Source organism: Cinclus cinclus, chromosome 16 (assembly GCF_963662255.1).
Source record: "Cinclus cinclus chromosome 16, bCinCin1.1, whole genome shotgun sequence".
Lineage (NCBI taxonomy): Eukaryota > Metazoa > Chordata > Aves > Passeriformes > Cinclidae > Cinclus > Cinclus cinclus.
In genome coordinates, this window is record NC_085061.1 from 2,190,788 (window position 1) to 2,213,968 (window position 23,181).

General features: G+C 45.3%; 1 protein-coding gene across 1 annotated transcript; it reads right to left on the reverse strand.

Annotated features, from left to right (window-relative positions):
* Positions 1–9,831: 9,831 nt before the first annotated feature.
* On the reverse strand, positions 9,832–22,257 carry PRPSAP2 (phosphoribosyl pyrophosphate synthetase associated protein 2). The gene is made up of 11 exons (XM_062503270.1): positions 22,160–22,257; positions 21,590–21,740; positions 20,436–20,488; positions 20,245–20,311; positions 19,480–19,652; positions 18,452–18,567; positions 15,185–15,240; positions 12,767–12,915; positions 12,193–12,263; positions 11,124–11,270; positions 9,832–10,626 (listed from the first exon to the last, which is right to left on the reverse strand). The coding sequence occupies exons 2-11, from the start codon at positions 21,706–21,708 to the stop codon at positions 10,468–10,470; spliced, it is 1,110 nt and encodes a 369-aa protein (XP_062359254.1). The 5' UTR covers positions 21,709–21,740; positions 22,160–22,257; the 3' UTR covers positions 9,832–10,467.
* Between the last annotated feature and the right edge of the window lie 924 nt (positions 22,258–23,181).

Sequence of the window (23,181 nt, forward strand, 5' to 3'; positions counted from 1 at the left end):
GATCAGATATTGGCTGGATGGGGCAGGGACACAAACCCCACTGGTATAACCCCCTAAAAACCATCCAGCAGCACAAAATAACAATGATCAAACAAAAGCAGAAAAGTCAAAGGGTGTGTTTCAATGAAAGAAGAAAACTGGAGGCCAGCAGATGCTGAGTAACCCACCTGCAATGGTGTAGAGCCCTGTGACCACCAGCACCAGGACAGTGGCCAGGTGAAGGTCCCAGCCCAGGCAGACTTGCACAAAGTCTGAGTACAGATCTGTCTGCGTGTGGAAAAGGGAGCACAGGAGCTGGGACAGGGGACAGGTGACATCCACCAGCCAAGGGCTGCTGCAGGAGTGACACAGAAGGGGAACAGCCACCTCTTGGGTCCAGTGAGGACATGGAAACCTGGAATGGTTTGGGTTGGAAAGGACCTTCAGGACCATCACATCCACCCCATGCCATGGGCAGGGACACCTTCCTCTACCCCAGGTTGCTCCAAGTCCTGTCCAACCTGGCCTTGGACACTTCCAGGGATGGGGCAGCCACAGCTTCTCTGGGCAATCTCTCCCAGTGCCTCCCCACCCTCTGAGGGGAGGATTTTTTCCTTTGTATCCAATCTAAGCCTCTCTTCTTTTATTTAAACTATTTCCCCTTGTCCTATCACTGTCTGCCCATTTAAAAAGTGGGTCTCCCTCTTTTTTATAAGCCATTTAAATACTAGAAAGCCACATTCAGGTCTCTGTGGAGCCTTTAGTGAAACCCTGTGGCACACACCAGGACAATCCTGACCCCCAGGGTCCCAGGGGATGGCTGTGTCACCTTCCCCAGCCCTCAGGGAGCAGAGCAGGCAGCTCCAGCTGTCTTTGTACCCACATGAGGGTGGCCACTTGTGGGAATGAGAGATAAAGCAGAGACTCAGAGCTGGGACACCTCCTTCAGCAAAAGCCGTGACACCAGGGGAGGACGGGACCAGGCACAATGACAGTGGCAGGGCCACCAGCACATCTCCACCCATAGCTGAGCTCAGCCATCCCCAGCCCTCAGCTGGGACATCTTCACAAAAACCTTGTTTGGGGAAGGTAATGAGGCCAGAAGGGGCAGGAAGAGGCAAGAAGAGCTGACTCCACACCCTGGCCCCGAGCTGTGACGGGTTCCCACAGCCAAGACAGCAGCTCTGATTTGACATCTCCTCACACACCTCCCAGCAGCCCTCCCCCAGCTGCAGGGCTGTCTTGCCCTGTCATGTGGGAGCAGTTTCTCGGGATTAGGAGGTGCTGGGCAGGAGTTGTTTCCCATGTCACCCCTCCCTGGCCCTAGCTCTGCTCCAGCACATTCCCACACGGAGATGAGGGTTGGTGATGGAGAGGGGCTGTGCAGGATCATGCAATGGAAGAACAGAGGCGTGAGGTGCCCAGGAGGGCTCCACCAGCCCAAAACCCAGGAGGGGAGCACACATCCAGCTTCAGCACAACACAAAAGCCATTCCCCAGCACCTGAGCCCACAGTGTTAGACACAACCTCAGTTAAATCAAATTAAACCAGCCAAAAGAGCACTTACACCATGATCTAGAGGATCCTAATTCAGGGCCTCTTCTGTGGCATCTGGACCAGGCTTTACACCACAGTCATTCCCAAGGGAGGCACTGCATGTTCTCAGCTGCACTTGGGATTGTGTCTAGGAGAGTCCTTGGCAGCACCAGGAAGGAATTCAGCCCTGGAATGACCTCTTGAAGAGGAACCAACTCATGGGCAGCCATGCCATGACCTCCACCAGTGGTTCCTCACGTATTTTCCCACTGCAAATGCAATCCACCCACAGCTTGACACCCCTGAGCAGCCCCACAAGAGGACAACTGAACCCCTCAGCCAGCACAGGGTTCAGTGACAAGGCGGAAAAGCCCCAGCCAAGGGCCCTCAGCCACCTTCTTCCAACACAGCCTGAAGTGGGAACCCAAAATAGTCTAAGCCTTCCTAGCACAGGGCCAGCCAAGGATCCTTGGTGTCTTCCAGAGCTCCTCATGTCCCTTAGAAGGATCCATCACTTGTCACATCAGCACCACCCAGGAATTTTTCTCCTCCCCTGATTTTCTCCTGCTTCTCCAGCAACCCTTCCCCACAGCCCAGCTGGAAGATGGAGCCCTGGACAAGATATTTCATCACTGCCTCTCCTGGCTTTCTCAATGCTTAATCATTTTTGCAGTCGTCTGCAAATGAGTCGAAGCCTTTGCTATGAGGAAGCAGAGGTATCTCCACCTCCCTTCCTGGTAATTCTGCAAGGGTGGGAAAAAATAAAAGCGCATGTGACCGAGGCATTAATAAGACATCCCAAATACAAAAACAAGCTAATTAAAACCAGGCATGACCTATTCATAAAATAAGTCCTTTCAACCTCAGGAGGAGAGGAGAAACCTTTGAAGTCAAGCTTCATAACCCAGAGAGATCCCTGCCTCCACCAGTGACCTCACCTGGAAACTTGTTCTTACCCAACTGTCGCTAAAGCCTTCCCAATAAAAGCTAGCTTTGGAGACAGCTTGGGATTAACAATTGGTGAAGCCAGAACCTCTGTAGAACAAGTTCCCCAGGGTACAGAGGAGTCTCCAGGGGCCCTTTGCCAAGGATGCCTGTGCAGCTCCTCACATGTTCCTAGCTGGGTGGGAAACCATGTCCCAGCAGGATTTTGGGCTGCCCTGCTGCACCCTGCCATGAAATGTGTAAGGTTGGGGTCCACCAAAAGGAGATTTCCAGAAGAGGAGGGTCTGTCACACCCACTGCCAAAAAAGAAGATCTGAGGGAGCAGCACTGATGCAGCTGAGAGAACTTGGAGCAAAAATCCACATGTAAACACAACATCTGCAGGGAGAGGAGGCAGCAAAAACCCAGATAAGCCTGGGCTTTGAGGCAGCCCCCAGCAAGGACCAAAGAAACCCCTCGGGACACAGCCCAGCCTAATTGCTCCGAGTTTCACACTTCCCTCCCACACTCCCATTGAGGCCACCACAGGGATGGGGACACGGGGCCAATTTGGCAACTGCCCCGCGTGTCTGCAGACACTCGTCCCAACCCACTGCTGGAAAGAGCCATTGTCTCTAGGATTTACTGTGAATGGAGCCAGATGCCAAGATAATCCCCTTATTAGCCTGATTCCTCTTCTGTTGCATCCTGCCTGACTCAGAGATCAGAGAAAGCTCAGCAGACCAAAGAAATGACAGCACTGGCTGAGGGAAGGCTCAGGAAGAGGAGTTTGGGAGTGTCCACAGAGCTCCAAGCACACAAAGCTGTGTGGAAAAGGGCCCGGAGAGCTGCAGAGGTTCCCACTGGAACAGGCACTGCACAGGGGTCACCTGCAGGTTCATCTGGTGTTAGGCAAGAGGTGACACCACAAGCACCTCCCAAGCTAAGAAGGAGCTTGTAGGACATCCATCCCTTCCGGGCAAAGCCATGGAGAGGCTGGAACACAGAGGGACCAAGCATGACCCCATGGCTTAGTAGGACATAATTTGGTGACAGAAGAGGGGACGGGGTGGGGGGAATGCCTGGGAAGAGACTGAAAGGCAACCTCAAGATACCAGTGATCTCTCTCTTCAAATTCAGACTAGCAAGAACAAATTATCCCAGCAGAAATCCTATCCTAACTTCCTGTCCTTTTAAATGCCAGGATAGATCTGTGAGAGCCCCATAGATCACAGAACCAGGGACCACAGACACACACATGCTCCAGCATGTCCCCTGAGCTCCTCCTGGATCACTGCTGGGAGCAGGAAGGAGATGTGACACACGAGGGGAGTGAGTTTCAACAGTTTACTGGATATCAGGGCAATCAGAGATGAATCCAAGTGTCACTGTCCAAACTTGCAAACTGAACTCATGCTCCAAAAGCTACCACAATGATTTCAGGAGTAATGCTGTAGGATTTTTTAACATCATATATGACTGGGATATAGAGAACATTAGTTTTATGGAAGAATGCCCTCCAGAAGGAGAGAGCATGGTTTAGTGGAGGGAAATAGCGGGCACAGCTGCAGCAACAGAGTCACCTCTGCCACTCTGGAAGCCCTGAGGTTGTGGAAAAGGCTGCCATGCCCCTGCAACCTGCCTGTTAAATGCAGAGCACAGTGCCCTGCTCAGGGTCAGAGAGCAGCTCAGGACGGGGGCACAGCGCTCTCCTGGAGCCAGGGTTCAGCATCAGCAGCGCTGGGCTCTGTCCGAGGCAGATGCAGCCTCTCCCTTTGCATGAAGCACTGATGGATGTGCACAGAGAGCCCTGTTTTGGGCTGCTCCATCCTCCGAGGGACAGCCAGAGGATCCCCCCACAGCTCAGCCCAGGGTCTGGGGCTGCAGAAACGCCGTGCAGGGAGCAATGGTGCATCCAGAGACGCTGGAGCTGGTGAACACAGGGACAGATGCTGAGCACCTCGATGTGGGCACCACCATTGCCCTCCTGCCTCAGCCTCTGCTCCTGCAAAAGAACTTTTCTTGCAGCCAGCCACCTGCAAAAGCACATTTCTTTTAGCCCCAGCAGAGCCCAGGTCAGATCCACCTGTTCCATCAGAGCAGGATTGCTCCCTGAGGCAGGTTTTCTCTCCAGCTTTCCTGAGCTGTTTGCTCTTGATCTCTGTCTCGCTGTCTCCAGCCCCCCAGGGCTGTCTGTGCCAGGCTCTCTCCCGCTTGCCCTAGACCTGGTATCACAGGCTCTTGAGCTGTTTTACCTTGGATAAACTCTTCCCGTGGTTACCAGCGTGAGCACAGGCTGCACACAGGGAGTTGTGAATGAGGTTAAAACGAGGGGAAAGCATCCCTGTGGAAAAGTGCCTGATTTCCAGGCACTGTACAGGCTTTAATATCTTGTAGCGAAAATAACCTTCTGGTGACTGGAAATAAATCCTGGATTGGTCACAGAGTTGAAGGTAGGGCTACTCACCGAGATTTTGGTGAAGATGGAGAGCAGGAGTGACAGGCTGGAGAGGTACATCCAGATCCTCTCCCCTCCAAACCTCCACTGGATATACTCAGGATGGTGACAATCTGCCAGGGAGGGAAATCCATCACTGCCCTGTGCAGGCTCCATCCTCCTGGGAGGGCAAGGGGACAGCACTATTCCCAGAGCAGAACTCGGGGGGCCCACAGGATTCCTGGGAGTGGGAGACCTGCCCATGGCCACACTCCCCACAACAGGCTCAGGGCAGCTGTGCATACCCCAGATGAGATGCTGACAGGCACAAACTTATACCAGAAGAGCGTAAGTTACCTGTCAGGAAAGAGACAGAAAAGAACATGGATACTGCTGCAGCTCAGTGCTGGCTGCAGTCCTAGAGCCTGTCTCTGCTCCTGATCCAGCCCTGCTTCACCCTCAAGGGTACATTTTCACCCACAAATGGCTTCAGATACCCTTGATACCTTTTCGGCTATGGGGACATGATGGAGACCCCCCTGGCACCCCTGCCAGCAGGAACCCCCTTCCCTCAGCCCTTCAGCTCCTGACTGGACATTTCCCACTAACTCCTTGAGCACCACAAAAACCAAATGCCTTCATGGGTTTTTTTTATTTTTCTGCAGGACCCAAGGACTTTGGCTACAATGTGTGGGGAAGCAGGGAATGGGTGACCTATTCAGTCCTGTTAGGACCTGCATGGGCTGATTTAGGTACCCGGCTCCAAAATGTCCTTTCTCCAAGCACGTGGAGCTGAGCTGACTCCAGCCTCACCGTAGGACACTGGAAAAGCTGAGTTAGCAGGGTTGTGTTAATTACCCCCTGCCCGGCTCCTCCCAAATCTTTGGAGACCGTGAAATGGTCCATCTGCTGCGACAGAACTCATTGCCTTAATCACACGACATCACACATTTCTTACATTCCGCTCCGAGCTGGCGACACTCAGCCAGGCTGAGGAAGAGCCCGGAGCCTTTGCTGCTGGCCAAGAGCGAGGCGTCGATCTGCGGGGAGCAGAGGAGGAGCTGCAGGTGTTCACAGAGGAGGAGCTGCAGGTGTTCACAGAGGAGGAGCTGCAGGTGCTCACAGGTGCGGTGCCCCAACCCACGCCGAGCTCCCCATGGCTTGGCACGGCTGCTGTGCCAGCTGGACCAGCTTTGGGTGCTTCCTCCATTCCCAAGGGGATAACTCAGGAAAAGGAAGAGGAAAAAATGAAGTCTGAATTTCATGGGAACAAACGTCACCATCGCTTCGAAAAGTGCGGCCAAAGAGTCCCCACGTGGGAGAAGGGATATGTGGGTGTTCAGTAAGAAAATCCCTTGACATATAAAATTTGGGTAGCTGAATGTGTTGCTCCCACAACCCAGCTCATCTGCACATCCCTAGTGGGTTTGGGATTGACTTTCTTGTCTCCAGGAGGATGAGGAGCCACATGTTGCTGTGTTTGCCACAGTGGCCACAAACCCCCCTGGAGGTGGCCCTGTGCAAGACACGGGGAGGACCAACAGCCAGTTTGACAAGATCAGAGGCAGAAATAAGAGGGGGAAAAAGAAATCTGGGACAGCCATAATTTGTAAGAGTCAGCAGGAGCATGCAGGAATGGTGGAGGTGGATGTTTGGCTCCATGGGTCCCTCCCCAAGCTCAGAGCAGCCTGTGGGAAGACCCAACAAACTCCAGCATCCTCTGTGCAATGAGAAGGAAAACACAGCTCCAAGGACAGAAATTCTGACAGGAGGAGGTGAACAGGGTGGGGGAAAGCATGGACAAGCAGTGGAGAAAGCAAGGGGAATTCAGTGTGGCAGTGCTGCTGATGCCCCTGTGCCCAGGGTGTCACAAGAGGGACAGAGGTCAGTCTGTATTTACTGGCCACCAGGCCACGTCTCTCCCAGCAAGGAAACAGCCGCTGACAGTGTTCCTGTTCACCCTCCAGGAAGACTGGGAGGAGGAAAGATCAGCACCCTTTCACTAAAAACCCAGACAAGTCACTAGGACCCAAGTCTCCCAGACAAGAAGCCAAGAGACAGGAGACTCGATAATTAATGGGAGCTCTGCAACTTGAGCTTAATTACATGAAACAGTGGCTGCACCCCGGGTACCTGGAGCCATGAATGGCAAAGGAAGCACCTGGAGAGAGGGAAGCAGGGAGGATGTTCCTGTCCTAGTGCCATCCTCAGCAGACAGGTTGGCTAATAGGACACATCTTTGGCCAGGATTTTTCTGCAAGGCAGAATAAATGCAATTGGAGAGTCTTTATCTGAAACATCAGCTGTAGCTGATGGCTGCTCCTGTTATCAGGGCTGTTATCAGGGCATTTGGCTCAACACAATGTAATAGAGGAAGGGAAGAACTGCTCACACCCAGCAGACAGAGGCTGGGGGAAGAGATGGTTAATTGGTTAATTCTGTGGTTAATTCCACCTTGCTCCCAGGCTACAGAAGCCTTTCCATAGGGGGTGAAAGGGGCAGAGGATTTATATAAAACAGAGAAAGAATGCTAGAATGGTTTGGATTGGAAGGGATCTTAAAGCTCATCTTGTTCCAAACCCTTTCCACTATCCCAGGTTGCTCCAAGCCCCATCCAGCCCGGCCTTGGACACTTCCAGGGATCCAGGGGTAGTCACAGCTTCTCTGGGCACCCTGTGCCAGGGCCTCACCACCCTCACAGGGAAGAATTTCTTCCCAATATCCCATCCAACCCTGCCCTCTGGCAGTGAGAAGCCATTCCCTCTTGTCCTGTCACTCCAGGCTCTTGTCCAAAGTCCCTCTCCAGCTCTCCTGGAGCCCCTTTAGGCAGTGGAAAGGGCTCTAAGGTACCCCCAGACCTCCCTTTTCTCCAGCTGAACACCCCCAGTTCTCCCAGCCTTGCTCCACCCAGCACAACACACAAAATACACAAGTGAAAATGACAAGAAAATAGTAGAAGCTTTCAAATATTCCACACAGAAAAGCCAGCCCTGAAAAGAAAACCTATTCAAACAAGAAGGCAGAAAGGAACAAAAGACTCTTACCCATAGTCCCACGCCAACATTCAAGGAAAAATAAACCACTACAACAACAAGGTCAGCAACACTGAACTGCTGTGAGGGGGTAACAAATCCAGCAGAAAAATTGAGCTCCTTCATTCCTCTGCCTTCTTCTTCATCCTCAGCCTCACAGGGACAGTCACAGAATCAGTAACTCGTTAGCAGCCCAAAGCCATTTATCATTTAACAGCCCAGCAGCAGGAATTGTTTCCAAAGGTGCCTGGGTGGGCAGTCTGGCCTCCTCTGCTTTCCACCCCTCTCACTCCCCAGGGAGCCACAACTGCTTGATTTCGGTGTCTAGCAAATGGTCAGGGTTGAAAAAAAACGTCTGAGTGATGCCTCAAGTGCTTCCCTCCCTTTCCAGCACTCCAATACTATCAACACTAGAAGCAGCAGTCCAGCCTTATGGATGCAGTTTGTTCCCAAATTCCGGAGCCATCATCAGTATCATAATTGCACTGCATGAAACCAGGCAAAGTTGAGGGTTTTCCGTGTTTTAAAGGAAAGATCAAACAGGAGTTGGGTGAATTCCTGAGGTGAAGCCTGACATGGCAGCAAGGGCTGACCAGGAGAGACCCCCACAGAAGAGATGACAGAACCGTGTAATCATCTGGCCTGGAAAAGTCCTCTGACTTTTCCTGAGATCATTAAGTCCAACCATTATTCCAGCACCCACAGTAAACCACATCTACACTGCTTGTAAATCCCTGGTGATTCCAGCACTGCTCTGGGCAGCTTGTGCCAATGCTTCACAAACTTTTCTGTGAGATCTTTGCTAATATCCAACCTCACCTCTCCTGGTACAACTTCAGATTGTTTCCTTTTGCTCTGTCACTTGTTAACTGGTAGAAAAGACCAACCTGGCTGCATCCTCTGTCAGGGAGCTGTGAGGAAGACACAGCAATTTCTCTAAAGGCCAGTGCAAGACAGGTGCAGGAAACCACTTTAGAATTCCTTGTTTTGGGGTATTTAGCCATCAGTTTGCTGCACTGGACACTTGTCTGGCTCATTCCCAAGTGGCAGCACGCTTCTACAAGGTCTCACTAATAGAATAAACACGATAAAGTTCATATGCCCATCAAGTCAGGTCAGCATTTCTCCTGTCTTTGAAGGAGCCGCGGCAGCACCGGGAGCAGCTCTGCACATCCCGGAGAAGAACCGACCTTCCCTTCCCTTCCCTTCCCCCTGAGTGCTCAGCTGGAATTTGACCTGCATTAACACATCCAAAGCACCCACACGTGTCAATAAGCCAGCCTGCTGCATCCATTAACATTAAGGAAAGCACCTGGTTTTATCCTTTAGAGTCAATGAACCCTCCAAAGTCCTTGGAAGTTTGTCTCCAACATAGAAACGGTGTCAACAAAGGTTAATTTTCACTTCTGAACACTGCCAAAAGCTTTATACTCATTTGTAGGACATGATGGAAAGATTAAACCAAACAACCTCCAAACGCTCATCAATTCCACCACTGTTTTCTCTGCAACAGGTGAGGAACTTGGGAGTCTGCAGGACTGGGAGCTGCCTGGCAGCCAGCCGGCCATTCCACCCACACCTGCCCAAGGAAGGCTGGGAAAACAAACCCGGACAAGTTCAGCTCTGCACTATGGTGTATTTTTTATCTCATCCACACATTCAGGGCAGGCAAGAAACCTCAAAAAAAAAACCCCAGTTTACTTGTGATGAGCTGATTTGGATGTTACCAGCTGGAACCTACACTCCCCACAATATTCCCAAGTCAAAGAATCACAGAATGGTTTGGGTTGGGAAGGGTCACCTCATTCCAAAGCCTTGCCATGGCAGGGGCACCTTCCACTATCCCAGGCTGCTCCAAGCCCCATCCAACCTGGCCTTGGACATTTCCAGGGATCCAGGGGCAGCCACAGCTCCTCTGTGAATCTGTGCCATTGTCTGAGCAAGTCCCTGTTGCTCCCTGACATCCACCAGCCATATTTAAGGACACAGTTTAAAAGACAAAGGACCAGCACATGAACATTTTTAGAAAGCTCACACAAAACAAGTCTTTATTTTTGTCGCAGTAAATAAATACAGGTGCATATTCCATACGCTTTTCTATAAAAGCACTCCTACAAAATCACTGAACTGCATACAACAGTACAACCTTTTTGGCTCTTAAAATGCAAATATCATACAGTCACTTCATTTTGTTATCATTTAAAGCACTTGCAGCAAGCAGCTTTGGAAAAGGAATGCTTAATTTAGAAGCCAAATTCTTGCCTCGAGTGTTTTGTGGGATTTTTCCATCGTGTATAGTGCAACTAACCTAAAAGCAACTAGAACAGTTTTTTTGTAAAACGTTTAATCCCACCAACCCCTCCCAAAAAAACAACCCCCGTGAAGGGAAAAAAAAATAAAAATAAAAGGACTTAAAAACTGTTCTACCTTGATACTTAAATCAAGAGAAAACAAGAAGTGGCTCAATGGAAATATTAAGGTAAGCACGATGCTTCACAGCTCGTTGTTCTCTGTTCGATTCCAGTTTGGCCCGGGGTGTTTCTTTAGAGGAAGAAGTTTTAATCATCCACTCCTATATTCCTGAAAAGGTAGGACATGGACTCCCCATTGTGGATCCTTCGAATGGCTTCTGACAGGATCATGCTGATATCCACAGTCTTGATTTTAGGGCACTGAAGTTTTTGTATTTCATGTGGAATTGTGTTTGTAACAACCACCTACAGGAAGAAGAAATAGTCAGGAAGATGTAGCTCTGTTATGTTTTCAACCTTTTATACTGGAATTGGGAGTTTTACAGATCCCACAAAACCACCCTGGCTGACAAAAAATAACATTTTACATTACTGTTGGGGTCACAATCTAAGAAAGAGCCATGTGTTGCCATAGAGTTCATGTATCCATGGATACCAATGGCACTGTCCCTCCCTCCTTTCATTCATTCATTCTTGCCACACAGACCCAGAAGAGGTACAAAAATATCCCACCCACTGAAGGGAAATACCCCCACCACTGAAGGAAAAAAGCATCCCACTGCTATAGTTTAAAGACATATGTATGCTAATATTCCAGCACACTATTCCATAGTAAGAAAACCTAAACCAGAAACCTCCCATCTAAAACCTTAATGCCAGCATATGTCAGTAATCAAATCGGGAGGAAACTGCTTGCTTAGAAAAGCTCCAAATCACTTGATCAGAGCTCAGCCTCCACTTACTTCATCGATGGCAGACTCCTCAATCAGCCTGGGAGCATCTGAGGACAGCAGCCCATGGGTGGCCATGACAAAGATCTTGTAGGCCCCTCTCTCCTTGAGGGTCTCAGCTGCAGCCAGAAAGCTGTCAACGTCATCTATGATGTCATCCTGCCAAAATCCCAGTCACCGAGGGCTCAGCACATCAGACAGACCAACACAGCACAGCTGACTGACAGCACAGCTTTACCAAGTGTTAACAAACCCCAAACTACCTGAAAATTGTTCTTTTCCTCTCAAAACCACAGATTACACGCTGCTTTAGAGAAATCAAGGAATCATAGAATGGCCTGGATTGGAAGGGACCTTAAAGATCATCTCATCCCAAGCCCTGCCATGGCCAGGGACACATTCCATTAGATCAGGTTGATCAAGACTTCCACACAGCCTGGCCTTGGATGCTTCCAGGGATGGGGCAGCCACAGCTGCCCTTACAGGGAAAAATTTCTTCCTTATATGCAATCTAACCCTACTCTCCTGTAAGTTTGAAGCCATCCCCCCTTGCCCTGTCACTGCAGGCCCTTACAATTAATTTCTCTCCATCTTTCTTGCAGGCTCTCCTCAGGTACAGGGAAGCCACAATTAGGTCACACCAGATTCTTCTCTTTTCCAGGCTGAACAATCCCAGTTCTCTCAGCCTCTCCTCATAGCAGAGCTGCTCCATCCCTCTGATCATCTCGGTCAGACTCTAGGCTTGTTCCAACAAGTCCACATCCATCACCTCAGCTTCACTGGCATTTCTAGACTCACCAGTAGGAACAGGGTGATTCTCCCCTCCTGTGCTGTGCACGCAGTACCTGAACCCCTCTGGGTAAGCACTGAACAGAATTTCACCTGCTCTGCTCATGGAAACAAAGTCCCAATGCTGCTTTCAGAGTGGATCCCTTCAGAGCTCCCAGCCAGCTTTGTGATCTCAGTGCTGCCCCATCCTATCAGCAACCAAAGTTTAGTGGCTGATACACAACAGCTATTTCATTTCTGCACCTTTAACATGTTTAATATCATTTATGAGAACTGATGGCATCTCACTTACCACAATGATAGCTATTCTTCCTCCTACATCTCCAACAACTGTGATGGGTGGCTTTTCCTTGGGAATCAGCACTGATAAATGGCAAATGTTTTGAGAGAGGTAGAAAGGAGAAAGAAAAGAGGAAGTTTATATAAGTTATTTGAAGTACAGAAATGTCTGATGGGTCACCACTATTAGAGACATGAATTAGCAACTATTCCAACAGCATTACTGAGAAAACCAACAGGATTCTAATACATAAACCATTTCTTAAGCTTAATTAAAATATTAACTATATTCCTTTATACCTGAATTCTTTACCAATTCAATTAATTCTTAATTTAGCACAGAAACGGAGTGGCTTGCAGACAAAACCAGTTCAGTCACCCACTGATACCCACACTGGGTTTATACCCTGCAGTTTTGGTGGTGCAGCTGTAGGTCACACCCACAGTCAAGCAAAAAGGAACCATTTTCTGTCCATGAAGAAAGATTAATTTTTTTCTCTGTCCTTTTAGACAGCCCATCCCTGCCAAACCCAATCCCTAAACCCACAAAAACGCCAGGAAACACTTTCCCACACACACTTACTTACTGGGGATCTCCAGGCTGGGGTGGATAGCAGCTACATATTTGGCTGTAGGAGGGGAGTGCCGACCATCCACCATGTCAGACTCAGCATCCTGAGCTTCCCCGTGGATCACTGCAATTCCCAACCGCAAACGCTCAGCAAACGACTGTGCCCTGCAGGGTAAAGGGTTAAAAGAACCCAGAAAAAGGTTACATTTAAAATAACTCACCTATGTACAATCCTAAGCTAGTTTCGTTTTATTTCTAATGTTTCAGAGGGAAGTCTCAAACGATGTTAAAATTTTAGGAGGGTTCATAGAGGATTCACAGAGGGTTGCCCGTCAGTATCTTGTTTTTATCAGGTTTGTTAAAGTCAGAATAACCTTCAAAGCGTCCATGTGGGCCTTAAAGCAACAGGATAAATGCTGCAAGTCACAAAATGCTGACTACTCCCTTCTGCTTTGCCCAAGAGCCAAAATAACACTTCCCAGCTTTCAGCATCCTTGGGATCCCATGCTTCAGCAGGATACATCTAACAGTAACTAAGAACAGCCTTGATGTCAGGATTGTCTACATTTAATAAGGAAAATAACTCATATAAAAAGAGAGAACAAGAGTTCACCTATTTATTTAGTACTAAATAAAGACAATATCCCTGACCTGCTGACACATAACCTGAGACAGCCTATGGAAAAGGGGATCCAGATGATCATTCTGCCTGACAAACCACACTTGGAGTTGAACAGCTTGGATTTTTTAATTAGCTGACATGAAGCTCCTTCACACTGCAGTATTTCTTCAACTAAAATTAGTAATTTCTGTAAAAAAGTGTAAGGTTAGCTGGGGGAGTGGGAAAAGCAGAGAGTCAGGAAAATAGGAATTTACATCCCAGATATTGGAAGCAGCAAACACAAATCAGCACATCCATCCCACTTTACCTTGCACACCCAAGGGTTTGGGATCCTGCCTAAGCCACCCATCCAAGTCTCCTCTGGTGCAAGCAAACTCAGTGAGTCACTCTGCTCTAACATCAGCACCTCAGACCTGTGCCTGAGCCTCCTTCTCTGTCCTTAAGCCTTATTTCACTATCCAAACAATCCAAAGTCCAGAGAATAATTTACCCATCGTGATACTCAGTTAATTAAAAATGAAAAATCTTCCACCCTATGATTATCATACTGTTATAGTATTTTTGCAAGTAGCTAATTACAGGTAATTATATTATTATTACAAACAATAAGTTATGACTTAGCAGGAATAATCCTATCAATAAAACCGTATTAATTACCTTAAAATGCAGTATTAAACTGAATAAAGTTCAAAGTAACAGCCAATGATTTATTAATTTTCCAGTGAGCTCAGAAACCACAGAGACATTCTGAACTTCACCACGCAAGGTTTTTTTTTTCACAAGCAGGCATTCATCAGAAGTATTTTCCTAGATTGTTTTCAGCCTGGATTAGGCTGAAACATCCAATTATCTCTCTCTCAATACAACGTAACCCTTCAAATATTGTCCTTAAATACTCATAGGAACATGTGAACAAGCTAAACAATACAGCTCAGGGATCCTCTCCTCCACAATCACTGCATGATGTGCAACTCATTTGTCTATTTGCTGCCATTGACAATTATTGGATAAGCATTAAAATGCTGCAAGAAACACTCGCCTCCACCCAAGAGGCAATACTGACACCGTGGAAAAGAAATGGAGAGGAAACAAAAAAAATTACCTGGCCAAAACAAAAGAAATCACAAAAAGGACTGTTGGACAAAAAGATGATAAAAGGTGATTTGTTACAGAAAATAAGGAAAACCTAGAGTATTACAATTTGTTGGCATGGAAGTCTAAATATCTTTTCAACAATCTCTTGGTTTGTCACCACAGCAAATACAGCATCTCTCAAACCATCATCCAGTGCTGACAGCACTGTAATTCCACAGTTCAGGAACAGTCAACTAAAAAAGCTTCACGGATTAAAAACAGTCATTCAGGCATCAAAGACTTCACAGTCACAATCATCTCAAAGAGCAAACCCATTTTCCCCATCTGTATTTAGGATCTGATCAGCCATGTTCTTAGTTATACCCATGTTAAGAAACTCATCTGGATTAATGGCATTACACTTCCAGCCACTCTTCCTCGTTTACAGCAGGAGATTTATAATGTAAATGCATACAAATATAACATGATTAAAAACCATCTTAATCATAAGCACCGCACTGATTTACTGCATCCTTTTATATGTTTTTTTTTTTACTCTCCTTAGATTTATTATGATGACAGCAATGATGTAAAAACTACACAGCTGACAGAGGAGAATTGGGAGGGGTGTGAAGGCTGCATTTTCTAATTACTGGGAATTTGTCCTTCACTTGATCCTAAGAACAAAATCCCAACAGAGATTTCCTGCTCTAAGGCAAGAGAGCAGATCTTACCCACCTCTTTGCAGATGCAGGAGATTTGGCCACAATTACAGCATTCCTGTAGTCTGGTATCTGTAGTAAATAACAGATAGCAATGTCCACTTCATATCTTTAGACAAATTTAAACTCAGTAAGAATCAGAGAACTTTACTTTGGCAGAAGAATTTTAAGCATCAAACATTTTACCTAAAAAAGCAACCTCAAGAATCCATGGTACATGATCAGGGTTGACAGCTCAGTGCAAATACCTATTTAGAAAATTTAGTTATTAACTTCAAACTGTACCTTTTATAAACTCCATTTTACAGTACAGACAACAGAAAAGTAACTGCTTTAGTACATCAGGGTTACACCCACAAGTGTTTAAAGAAACAGGAAAGCATCACAATTAAAGTTTCCTGTTCAACCTAAATTGTCTTTAATCACCAAAAAACCAGCCTTTTACAACTTCCTATTGTCTTACAGAGTAGCCCAAGAGAAGTCACACCTCTCTATCACATCACATCACATCACATCACATCACATCACATCACATCACATCACATCACATCACACTGACCCTTTCTATGGACCATCCAAAGGGATAAAACTCCCACAGTCACTGCACTGACCAAATGCTGACAGCACCAGAAGGATGTGGCCAGGAAGTCTGAGTTTCCCTCTGATGTCTGACAGCTGCTTCAGTCAGGCTCCACAAGCACAGTCTGCTCATGACTTTGCTACCCCTGCCCCATTCTCATACTGGTTTTTCACTCCAGACTCCTGATCCCCATTTAACCAGCATTTTAGTCCCCATCTCTCAAAAGTTTCTTATCCTCATTTCCATTTTCCCTGCAGTCACTCCACATCAGATTAACCTGGCTTGTAACTTCCCAAGCATTCCAAAATTCACATTTCCAGTTCTCCTTTCCAACAGCAGCTACAACTGCACTTCCTCTGGTATCTCATTTTAACCCACTCCTTGCAAACTCAGCCTTTTCCTTCACTGTGCTGCCCTGGGATGATCCATCTCTATGGAGAGCAGCTTAAAGTCTGTCCTTCCATACAAAAATCACAGTCCTGAGCCAAGAAAAGTCCTAGAGAGCAGGTCCAGTCCCCAGAATCCCAGTGTTGAGGGATGAAGACTCTCACTAAATACCTGCAAACTGATCTGTTAGGGATGGAATGCACAGATTTGTGGGGATGGCACCCTGTCATGCAGCTCACCACCTTTGTCAGATGCCAGAGCACACAGATACTTAGGGTTTCTGCAAACACAGGCAAAGTAAGTTTTTCCACAATCTTATCCACAATATATAAACTGCACTGGCTGATTATTTCCAAAAGCTCTACCTTAAATGGCCACGGAATAAAAGAGTTCTAAACTGAAATTTTCTGAGGACATCAGGGAACACTAATAACCCACAACGTAAGTAACTCCACTATAAACTGGGAATTCAGCATGTTCTGTCCTTTACAAACACTGAGTTATACAAGAGGCTACAAAGCTTAACATGATGGAAGGCTTGGACAGGGCAGGACCTGTCATTCAACATAATAAAAACTTTGATCTACTTCAGACACCATTGCCTCATTTTTCCCCTGCCAAATTACCAAATTTGTTCTCAGCTCTTGAAAAATGAAGTCTGAAAGCCAGAAATGTCATCCCAAAGACACTGAGGTGTCAACAAGTCCATGTAACAAAGGGTTATGTCACTCTGGGATTAACACCTGCACAAAGGAAAGAGGAGCCATGGAGTATCCAACATTTGCCAAGCACACAGAGGAGAACACCCAACTATTGTCACATCACAGGAATTTCACTGATTGGACTATCTTCATCCCAGAACAGACAGTGATTCTCTTCACATCTAGGCAGAAATTTCCAATAGGGAACAACTGCAAGTTGTTCATCCTCCTAACTTTCAGTGAAATGTTTTATAAGTGACTTTCATTCTTATCAAGCTGGACTCCATCTGATGTTCCTCAGTACATCCCATCATGATTCCCACAGCTTTGAAAGCTCTGGCATTCCCAGAGTAGGATATCCAGCAAGTTGTGGCCACCAGGAACTTGAGGTGAATAAATTCCCCCTGAGCAGCAATGGACCAAAGGTTTAAGCACAGATACCATAAATGATCTGGCTGGTAAAGGTACTTGCCAGTACAGATCCCATGTGATCAGATCCATTCTGGTTTTAGAAAATCCCCTCACGAATGAGTAGAGGGATGAAGAACTGAAAGCATCTTTTAAAACTTCCCTACACATACTTCAGATCTCTACAAATGGTCATTTGTTAGACTGCACAGCAGTGTCAGACTCAAAGCTGCAACAATTCTGTGTACACCATTAAAAGCTCAGGAATCAAAATGTGTTTCAGGATCAAATCAGGACCATGATTTTGTTACTGACCATAAACCACACTTGCAAGCAACGCATAAAGGCAAAACTTTTGTGTCTGTGTATTTGGTTTTCCACTTTTGTTCTTTTTTTTTATTTATTTTTTATAAAGTTACATAGAGCTTACAATGTGCAATGGTGGGGTGGGGTGTGTTTTGTTTGTAAATTGAGGCATTCCTATCTCTATAAAAAGAAATAGCTTGGATTCAAAAGCCAGAGTGAACTAAACCTTTTCTTTCACCAGGAAGAAAGCACTTGCTTTATTCCAAACTACCATTAGTCAGAGGCTTAACATGCATCTTATACCTACAAATCATCATCTGCACGTTTTGTACAGGGGAATCTACCAGTAGCACTTCTCAAAACCCTTATAAAAATAAGATGGAGAAATGGAGGCACGGAACATCCCAAGTTAAGCTCCTCAAGTCAAGACACGCAGTCTGAACAAACAGTGGGTGAGATTTCCACCCACAATCAAGAGCTCCATCAATAGGCTCACTCAGTTTACAACTTCCAAAGTGTTATTATGTGGTTTAAATTTATACCCACACAAACAGTCCAGCCTATAAATGTCAAGGAAACTGGAAATAGGAAAGGAAGAGGACATCAAGAGCAAGAAAATCCTAATTTTTTTTCCAGTGTTAGACGAATATATCTAAGAAAAAAAACACAAAAATATCATTGCTGGGTGGGTAAGAAAGCACCAGCTCTTCAGGAAAGAAAAAGTTAAACGTGGGGAAGAGAAGAATCAACAGCTCTCAACACCACTCCCTGCCCCAACATGACCCTTCCCCCCTTAAAATTCAGTTTGAAGACTTAATCTTTTCAGAGGGATTTGTTTCATGCCCTAAGACATGACAAAAAAATAATTTTAAAAAAACCTGTAATAACAGGCCTTCCTCACCTCTTCTTGGATGTACTGGAGTAAAAATGGGGATGCTCTCAAGTTATCAACTGGAATATTGAAGAAACCCTGAATTTCCTTCTGATGTAGATCCATAGTAATAAGATGAGTTAGTCCTTTAAAATAAAATACGAAGATATACAGAGAAGCACATCAAGAAAAGTAAGAGAAAACAGACACTTTATTTTTCTAAGTCTCACTGCAGTTTGTCCAGAAATTCTCTAAGCTGCATGAGAACACTAAGTGTAAGTAGACAATAAATTAATTTTAGTCCCTTTTAAGCACACTGGCATTAATGTGTTTTGAGGCTTCTACAGTGACTTTTTAAGAAGAACCTCAGAACACTGCACAAAACTGACTCTGCAGTGCCACACTGAGGCAGGCAAGATCCTTCTCCACTGGACATGGGACAAAATGGAAGTACTGATTTGTCCTATGTCACACAGCAAGACCCTGGCACTCTCAATAGTTCTGAATTCCTGAAAAATGGGCCAAGCTCCTAATCAAAAACCACTTCTCTCAAAATAACAACCCAGATCACACAGTTTGTTGTAACTGCCTGCTTTTTCAAGTGAAAGGAAAGTAGAAAATGTGTTGAAGGCTGTGAAAATGAATAATCTCATTCTCCCACATGGTCTCAAATGTAGAGGACAAAGTGCATTCATCCAACAAGTAAAAAACAAGACAGAAATGACAAGGCACAACTGTTCCAGACTGGAAGAAAGGCAAAGGATGGTATTATGAGAGGTGGATACCACAGACCAAAGCAGCTCAGCCCAGCAGACTCATTCTGCCAGCTCACTACAACTCAATGTCAAATAGCTGTATCAAATTTGGGTTTTTCATGAACTCATCATTTGGAAACATTTCTAATTACATTCTTCTTTTTACATAGGTTTTGAACACATGGAAAGGTTGGCACTTATTTTTATACAGAGTCCACATTTGTGTAGAGATCTCTCTAAACCTGGAAGCTGACAGCAGGAACCCCCCTCTCTCTGTCGATTTAAGGACAGCCACATTCTTACCAGCTTTGCACATCATCGAGGCCAGCAATTTGGAGACAATGGAGCCCCTTTTCCTCATCTTGCACTGTTTGCTGTAGGGGAAGTAAGGTATCACTCCAATAATGCTTTTGGCACAGGAGGTTTTACAGGCATACACCATGATCAGGAGCTCCATGATCGTGGTATTCACATCCCTGCAACGAGAAACATCTGCTTCTGTAGCTGGTGCATAAAAATCCTGTCCTCACCACGGTATTTACACCCAGCAGAGATGGAGAGGGCACATTTTTAGAGAACTGGTCATCAACTAAGATCTGCATTTCTGCTGCCATTAAAAAAAAAAGTCTTAGCATTTGTGAAGTTCTTTTCACATAAAATTAAAGGATTTCTGAATCACAGGACATATTTCCCAGGAAACATTCCTCCTACATCTTAACTTTGTGATGGTGTTAGAAACAGGGAGCTGAGAAGAATCTAAAGAGAATGACATAAGCAAAAGAATACACTTAGGGAAGGAATGCAGAGACCAAGAGGAAGGTTTTATTGATACAGTCACTAAAAATTAAGATCACAGAAGCTACCTTATGCCAAAGCTGCCTTTGTATATGTGTAAAAAAATCCACCAAAACCAGTAACAAAAACCCTCCATACAGAAAAGCCTCTAGTTAATCTAAGATTATTACACTGCATCACAAACATGAAAGGTGATTAAAAATGAAAAGCAGAAGCATTCCTATGGACAGCCCACATCAAATGCTAGCACAGGATCTTTAAGCAGTTACTCACTTTGAAACCGTTTGGATGATAAAAACATCCTTTCCTCTCACAGACTCCTGAATCTGCACTCGTGTTTCTGCCAAGAAGAGAAATATGGGATATTTGCAAGAGCAAAAGTCCTTTGGAGTCTAAAAAAAGGGGAACCAGTACATTCAAATCAGTGTCAGGTACATTTCCAGTTTTGCTAATTAAATGCTCACCTCTGTTTGGCTCTTGATAAACTTGAACCTTCCCCATCTCAACTCCCAAGCGCCTGCAGGAACAGGAAAAAGGTAAAAGTCAATAAGGGGAGATGAAGGGCAAATCAAATATAAACCCCATACAATGCAACAGTTAGTGAAAAGGCTGCATTCCCTGGGAGAAAAACCAAGGAAAGAAAATCCCAGACCACAAAACCAGTAATGAAAGTGAACATATCTTTAAAAAGCACCTACAATTTCCAAAAGCTCCAATGCAGACTACACTAAACTTATTTTCCAGTCAAGCTCAGAACAAGCAGCAGGAAAAAAAAAAAGCTGCAATACTAAATCATGTAAGATTTTGTAATTTTTAATATAGTTCTAGCCCTACATACATATATATATATCCACACATGTGGCAACATACACATGCACAATACTTAAAAATACTGCTTTTAAATAATTCTTCTCTATAGGAAAAAATTAAAGTGAAGAGTAGCAAGCACTATTTTATGGATAATGGAAGATCAGTGTCTGCTGTATTTATTCCTTGTCAGCATTAGCTAGACTCCATCTAGCTAAAGAGGAGACCAGAGTATGCTCTGCATCAGGCCCAAATTCTTTCCACACATAACCTCAGTTCCTTCACACTCCCCTTTCTCCTCCTATCACACCTAACTTTGGGTAAATAAGCCTTTGGAAGAAAACCATCCTGTCTAATATTCCCAGTAATGTTATGCATCCTAATTAGCAAAGTAAAAACGTATTTAAGTCCTGAAAGTTCTGCTGAAGCTATTCATGGATTTAAGCTAAAGAACTGTTCCCATCCAAAACACAGTGAGCAGGAGGGATGGAATTTTCCTGCCTAAAAATACCTCACTACAAGGAATAAAAAAATTGTGCCATGATGATTTAACAGTATGCAAAAATTAATTATCCCACGTGTTTCCTACAAAAGGCTGCAGCCAATCACAACCTGCCACGGAACAATTCAAACACAAGTTTCTCTCTCTTTTATTGAGCTCTTGAAATACACTCTCCAATAGAGCACACTCCTTGCAAATCATGGCAGTTTTCCCATATAATTTTCCTGAAATAGGGAAATCGAGTGTCCAGTAAAACAAATCCCATCAGAAGAACCCCAAGATCACAAATTCCCTGCAGACTTTACTTACTCAGCAATCCTCTTGGACAGTTCCATGCAGGAGGAATTGGAATTAGCTGAGAACAGCACCAGCCCACCCTTGGTGATATTCATGATGGCCCCAATTTCAGTTGATGGCACACAAAACATCAACCCTAAGTTGTTTTGCCACTTCTACAAGACTGCAAGAGATCAAAGATCATTTAAATACACGTTAAGAAACAAAACAAAACAACATACACTTTGGTTAGAAAGTGTGGTCTCCCAGAACCCTGGATATTCCAGCATCCTTAAAATCTGTTATCCCCACTTTAATAGCTTCCCTACAGCTCTCTAAAGATCCCCCTAGACAACCTTCTAGCACCAAGGTTTTTTTCCTTTTTAACTTTTTTCCTCAGGCTACCATCCAGTAACACTGATACTTTTATTCCATCAGCTTGTCCAGTCCATTTTCCAGAACTGAGCAGCGTTTATTGACTTTTCCAAAATCACAAAGACAGGGGTAGAAGTGAGCTAGAAAGAGCTCCTGGGCCCTGGCTAGAAGAGTCTATTTCCATAGCTGAGTCTCTTTTCATTACTTTGCAGTAACTTATAAACTTACAAATAAGGATGAAATGCAAGGAAGAATTCAATAAAGCTGGCAGCTGTAAATAATGACCTCTTGCACAGCCAATCCACTTGCTGAAGCAGCTGTTGTCATTCTTTGAAAGCAATATTTCTCCTGTGAAAACAGGAGAAAAATATCAGGAGGAATTCGGTATCATTTGTTTTTTGTTTCAAATAAAGGCACAAACCACTAATCTTGCCAAGGATTTGATGGGATTCCATCTTTTTACTATTCTTTGTAAATCACATTTTCATGGCTACTTCTACAATAAAATTTTAGTCAAATAAAAGGAAAAAGAGATCTCATGGAATAGCAGCCCTGGATAGACTGAAGCAGCATTCAACTCAAATCCTGCTGCACTTCTGCTGCATAAATAATCCAATCCTTCATAATCCATTTCAGCATTATGTAGGAGACTGGAAATATGAAATATGAGTGACATAATTTAAACCAAAGTGAACAGAAAATACAGCTAAATCAGTAACTCCTTTTCTGGTAAACATCTCCCTGCTGAGAAACAGAATTATCTAATAGTCACATGTAACTGGTTAGAAAAAGTTGATGATGTATCAACTATGAAGTACTCCACAAAACAACAACTAAAAGGAGTTTTGTATTTACAGAACAGCTGGCTAGGTATGTAATGAAACTCTTTCACACCTCCTTTACAACCAGTCTGGTTCAGTTTAACTTTGTCAGAGGAGCCCGACTGACTCTTGTGAAGAGCCAAAGTCAGGAACTTCCTAACAAATCTGTTGGTGCCAAGGCTGAGCTCTGCCCAACTGCCGTGAATGAAAACGTGCCCGTCATCAGAACTTCCAAACTGCACACAGAGTGAGCACAAACAGCGACAACTTCAGCCCCCAGAGTGTCCGAATGTTTCAGTGCACTAAAACCAGAGGGACCCCTCCACATCCCCAAAGCAAGACCTGTACCCCTCTTAAAATAAATACCTAAACCCCCCCCCCATTTCTTAGCTAGTGTTTCTCTGCTCTGCTGTACCTCACTCTCTGCAA

Coding starts and splice junctions, on each gene's coding strand:
- PRPSAP2 (XM_062503270.1), bottom strand. CDS start 21,708: ATGTTTTGTGTGCCATCAACTGAAATTGGGGCCATCATGAATATCACC. Junction 20,489..21,589: donor CTGTCCAAGAGGATTGCTGA/GTAAGTAAAGTC, acceptor CTGTTCCTGCAG/GCGCTTGGGAGTTGAGATGG. Junction 12,916..15,184: donor TCTCCTGCATCTGCAAAGAG/GTGGGTAAGATC, acceptor TTTACCCTGCAG/GGCACAGTCGTTTGCTGAGC.